The 5,187-nt window shown below is 29.8% G+C and overlaps 1 protein-coding gene across 2 annotated transcripts; it reads left to right on the forward strand.

Moving 5' to 3' along the window:
* Positions 1–877: 877 nt before the first annotated feature.
* LOC129306831 (uncharacterized) lies at positions 878–3,351 on the forward strand. 2 transcript variants are annotated; one of them, XM_054947585.1, is made up of 5 exons: positions 878–1,365; positions 1,629–1,763; positions 1,981–2,028; positions 2,140–2,178; positions 3,096–3,348. In XM_054947585.1, the coding sequence occupies exons 1-5, from the start codon at positions 913–915 to the stop codon at positions 3,210–3,212; spliced, it is 792 nt and encodes a 263-aa protein (XP_054803560.1). In that variant the 5' UTR covers positions 878–912; the 3' UTR covers positions 3,213–3,348. The 2 variants fall into 2 exon arrangements, with proteins under 2 accessions (XP_054803560.1, XP_054803561.1); XM_054947586.1 differs by lacking the exon at positions 2,140–2,178 and having other exon boundaries at positions 3,096–3,351.
* Positions 3,352–5,187: the final 1,836 nt, after the last annotated feature.

A 5,187-nucleotide genomic window follows, 5' to 3' on the forward strand; every position in this document is an offset into this window, starting at 1 on the left:
TATACTTCATTTATTATGCAAAATCATTAATTGTTAATTTTGTTACCTTACTTGTTAATTTACTAATATGAGTTGTAAATTAGATCCCTTTATTAAACAAGTTGTTAATTTACTAACTTTACTTGTTAATTTATTAACATCAATTTGTAATTTATTAATAAATTAACAAGTAAAGTTAGGAATTAACAAGTGATATTATTGCTTGTGATTAAAAAATTGATGTCAAATCTTATATAATCATTAACATGTTAATACATGTAATTTACAACTCATATTAATACATTTACAACTCATAATAAGTGAAATATTTTGATCTTTTTATTATTAAAATTATATCCACTTCAATTTTTCTGTACTGAATTGAAGTTTTAAATTTTTTTTGGGACCTACTAATATTTAAGTTCCATCTATGGTCCTTAATTAAAATTCTCCTTATAAAATATTCCAACAATCATGATATGCAGGAGAATGCTAGGTTGAATCGTCAAAGTAAATGCATCTCATATAGCAGTTTTCACGAGGAATCTGAAGGCAGACGGGTAAAGCAATTTATATTCGCCAGGCGAATCCTCCACTTTTACAGCGAGAAATCTCCGACTTAAAGCAAAGATTTATGCCCTGAGATGAGCGGAAACACTTGTATAAACGTGTGACCTAAGCAGAGAAGTATTATTAGATATTTAATTTTCAAGCCGCCCTTTCATTAAATCATAACACGAAGAAAAACCACTCTGCTGCTCAGCTGTAAAAGAAAAGCATTGATTCTGGGTAGAAAGCAACCAAGTAATATGTTATTCCTAGCTTCATTCCCAAAAAAAAAAAAAAAAAGGGATTTCACGCAAATTCAGATATTTAAGCACAACTGAATTAAGAAAAAGAAAGCCACTGTCTTCTGTATAATCTTCCCACAAGATGAACTCAGCGGTTCACCACAGCCTAAGTCCTCTGCAGCTGCAGGTGCCTCCAGGGAGCCTCTCTGCAAGCAGAGTTCATTTCAGCTTAACCTATGGTTCTCTTAATGTTTCCCAGAGTTCCAAACGAAGCCACTTGGTTTCAAGTCCATTACAGATGAACTGCAAGCTCCACGCCTTCTCGGAGTGGTCCAATATGAATGGAGAGGAGAGAGGGAAGAACAATTTGGTGAGAGGAGTGGGAGGAGCTTCGCTATCGATGGCCGGTGTTCTTGGGGCGTTCAGTCCCAATGGTAAGATGATGAACTCCAAGCCCATCATGGCCTGTTCTGGCCAGTATCCTCACAATGCCGAAGGTCCTCTAATGGGTGTGTTGCAAGAAATGATGACGAACCGAAACAAGAACTTTGTTTTCGGAGGCGAGCCTAACCGCAATCAAATTGAAGAGCTGAAGGTTCATAACTTTCTAGCATACTAATCAATTATTATTGGGAGAAATACAGCCGGCCCTTTTAAAAGAATTAATCATAGATGAGGATCGTGGAATGAATTGTTGTTAAAATGAAAACACGATTTTTTTTTTTTCTGAGTGAGACTTATTGTTAGTTGTTATTTGTGATTAATTTTCTTAAGAGAGACTCTCTCTGATTCTCCCATTATTATTAGAAGTCAAAGTAGGAAATATGTGCGCAATAATATAATTGCGTGTGTGTGTAGTTTTATGCAATGACTCTATCAACGAAAGATCCAGAACGAGCTGTAGAAATCATGCGTAAAGAACGAGAACGCTGGGCGGGCAGAGAAGCAGAAGGTAATCTGTTAATGGCGCTCATCGAGTTGCTCTTGTCTCAGGTACTGCTATAGCTCTGTTCTCTGCGTTTTGTTTTCTTGTTTTGTTTTTGGCCAAATGTTCTCTGCGTTTTGACAACCATGGTTTTGATACCAAATTTCATATTTGAAAAGTGCCAAATTGATACATAGAAGATATACATAGGTATAATGGCATTAATTTTAATCTCCTTCATAATTTTAATTCTTAAGCTTTAACTCCTACTCTCTTGATGAACAGGGGAAATACCAGGAAGCGAAAGAAACCATTCAGGACCTAATGAAGGATGTAAGTGGACTACTTTCGCTCTAGACCAGTGGTTGTTATTCCATCAATAACTTGTTCATTTAATTAAATGATTCTTTTATTATTGTTGTTCAATGTGAATGATCCCACCAGATGGCCAGTGTGCCGGAGGAAAAGGTTTATTTTCTCAAGGTTTGTCCTCTCCCTCTCCCTCTTACAGTTAAAAATACCTTGAAATTCAAAAACTAAGTCATGATATTCGAAATTTATAAATAATTGAATTACTCCCTCCGTCTTATATATAATGTGTTTTTAATCGAGTTTTGCATAACAATAAATGTTTTTTATTTGGTTGAACTCACGTAAAAACAAAATAACTTTTTCAGTTTTACTTTTAATAATATCATAATTAATATCATGATGGTTGTAGAAAAAATATATAATTAATTATCTATTTTATTTTTCAAGACTAGGGTAAAATTATCTAATTACTCAAAAATATTATTGTCACCTCTTATATTTAGGGACAAAATAAGCTTTTTGAAAATATTTTATATATAGGGATGGAGGGAGTACATGTTTAGGTTAAAGGATAATTTTACTCTTAAATTATAAATTCAAGTGTGTCTAAAAGTCTAACTCATTTTTGGTATATTATTTCTCTTAAATATTTAAAAACAGTGCAATATTATCCTTATCGTTAATAAAAATTAATTTTGACATTTAGATGGTCAAAAATTACGTAGAATAACTTGAAAATGACTCAAAAAATTATAAATAAGTACCATATAAAAATTTATAATTTGTTGTCCTTTTTGTAGTTCTTGATATCATTTTTTGTAATATCATTTTGTATAATTTTCTAATCAATTGATAATTAAAGTTAATATTTATTAGTAATAGTGATGATATTGCATTGCTTTTAAACATTGAAGGAAAATATTACATTAAAAATAAATTTTGGTAATAAAAGCTCATGGAACTTTAATTTAATGATAAAATTATTATTTAATCCTGCATCATGTCATGAAGGATGAAATACAGTAAGAACGTGAGATGGAGATGTAAAGGATCTGATACATTTGGGTTGCTTGTGAGTGGTATGACAGGCTATGGCAGAATCTGAAGCTGACATAACAAAGGCAGCAGCATCCTGGGAAGAATACCAGCGCAAAGCTTCGGAGGAGACTTCACCGCATCATGACCCACGACTTCGCAAGCCATAAAATTCAAATGTCATCATCATACATTCATATGTGCTTTTTTCACTTTTTACATCATGATTTATTAATATGATACGTATCATTAATATTTCCTTTGTTGGGGGGGGGGGTGTTTGTTTTATATATATAAAAAAAAATGGAATGAAAGAGTGATTGAGACATTGCTTCAGTCAAACCTATATATAATGCACTTTGCTTCGTGGGTGTCTGGCATGATCATTATTGACTCTGACGGATTTTTGTACTCCCAACATGCATGCTTGTGTTAGGCATATCAACGATGCTATTCAAGTTTGGTCCAATTTCCAAACTTGAGTTTAGTCAATGTTGATATAGTTATCAAACATTATTATCATATAACACCACGTCAATTCGATCCAAGAACATTGACCATAATTTCAAGGACTAATTCTTTTACGAAAAAATATATATAGGGGCACTGCTCAAGTTCTTATTTGGATAAACAAGGATGCCCAAATTGATGGGTCGGCCGCTCTCCAAAAGAATTCGGCTATTTAAGTTTTTGATCCATTTTCGAAGAGTTATACTTTAGCCCTTAAAAAGTTAAAAAGAAAAGTATGGGAATAAACCATCACATACTTTTATGAATATTTACCTTCAGTCAAATATTAGACGTTAGTTACTTAGTTATAAATATTAAATATATATGTGTCAATTAATTCAAGAAATTGGTTAAAAATGTAAATTAGCTCTGTCTGGTGGAAGTGGAACTTTCAGACCCATTTGTTCTAGTATAGATAACACGTCCTTTAATTAACTCTGCCAAAAGTATCCCATTAATTAAAATAAGAGTAAAATATATTAACCTTTCCTCTATTTAATCTAAATTACAAAGACATTCCTTCTATTTTAAAAATCTATATAGACTTTCTTTACAATCAAAATATATTTTACATGAATTTTTCTTCTAATTTTAAGATTCTACTTCCATCTACCCATCCAACCATTAGTTAACTATTAAATCATAGTGTAGATATTTTTTTTTCAATCCAAATGCCCCCTCTTTAGCATAAATTTTACTTAAAAAATCATTTAAACACTTATATTTATCCAAAAAAAAATTAAGATTCACATTTCACATTTTTATATTATTAAATTGATTAAATTTTTATTTTGTTATGATGCTGATTAGTTTTATAATTCTAAATTTTTATGTTCCAGTAATATTAAATATTTAGACTTATTTATTTAATAATATTTTATATATGTACCCCAGCTAAAAAAAGTCTTTAAGGCATGCACATGTATAAATATTCAATTATTTTATAAAATTATAAGATGTCATAATTTTGAGTGTATGGTATTAATATCTAATTTTAAAATTTAAAATTTTTAAATATATTTCATTATAGGTGCATTGTTAAAAAAATTATTCAAATTATTTTTTATGATCATCATTATTAATGTGAATGATCCCCACCAGATTCAAAAGAACAAGATGGCCAGTGTGCCCGAGGAAAATTTTCATCTACTTCAGGGGTCTGCTCTCACTCATTCACTCTCCGATAGCCAAAAAGGTTTTGAAGTTAAAAAATAAGTCACGTCATTCATAATTAAAACAAAAATTAAATTAATGGGATGAAGTGATGGTCTAGATTTTTTAAATTTTAATTTAATTTTATATTTATAAAAATAAAAATTTGTAACTTTTTTTATAAATACATTCATCATCAATCTGAACAGTATTAATTTAATCAAGATGATTCAATTTAATATAATAATTTTCATAAATTGACTATTCAGATGTACTTCAGATAATCCAAATTTAATTTTAAATTTTTATCTGCAAGGTCTAGATTTAAAATTTTTATTTTTATTTTAATTTTATATTTATTAAAATAAAATATTATTAGAAATTTAATATTGAATCTGTTTTATCCAGGGTATATTTAGATAATTAATTTATAAAAATTATAATATTAAATTAAATTACTTAGAGTCTCAGATTAAATAAATG

This window comes from Prosopis cineraria, unplaced genomic scaffold (genome assembly GCF_029017545.1).
Source record: "Prosopis cineraria cultivar Desert tree isolate PC_DT_omini unplaced genomic scaffold, ASM2901754v1 PC3, whole genome shotgun sequence".
Classification (NCBI taxonomy): Eukaryota; Viridiplantae; Streptophyta; class Magnoliopsida; order Fabales; family Fabaceae; genus Prosopis; species Prosopis cineraria.

Bases quoted from the DNA above. Each gene is read 5' to 3' on its own strand.
- LOC129306831 (XM_054947585.1), top strand. From the start codon at position 913: ATGAACTCAGCGGTTCACCACAGCCTAAGTCCTCTGCAGCTGCAGGTG. The intron at 1,764-1,980 runs GTACTGCTATAG...CTTGATGAACAG, and splicing joins TCGAGTTGCTCTTGTCTCAG to GGGAAATACCAGGAAGCGAA. The intron at 2,029-2,139 runs GTAAGTGGACTA...TGATCCCACCAG, and splicing joins TTCAGGACCTAATGAAGGAT to ATGGCCAGTGTGCCGGAGGA.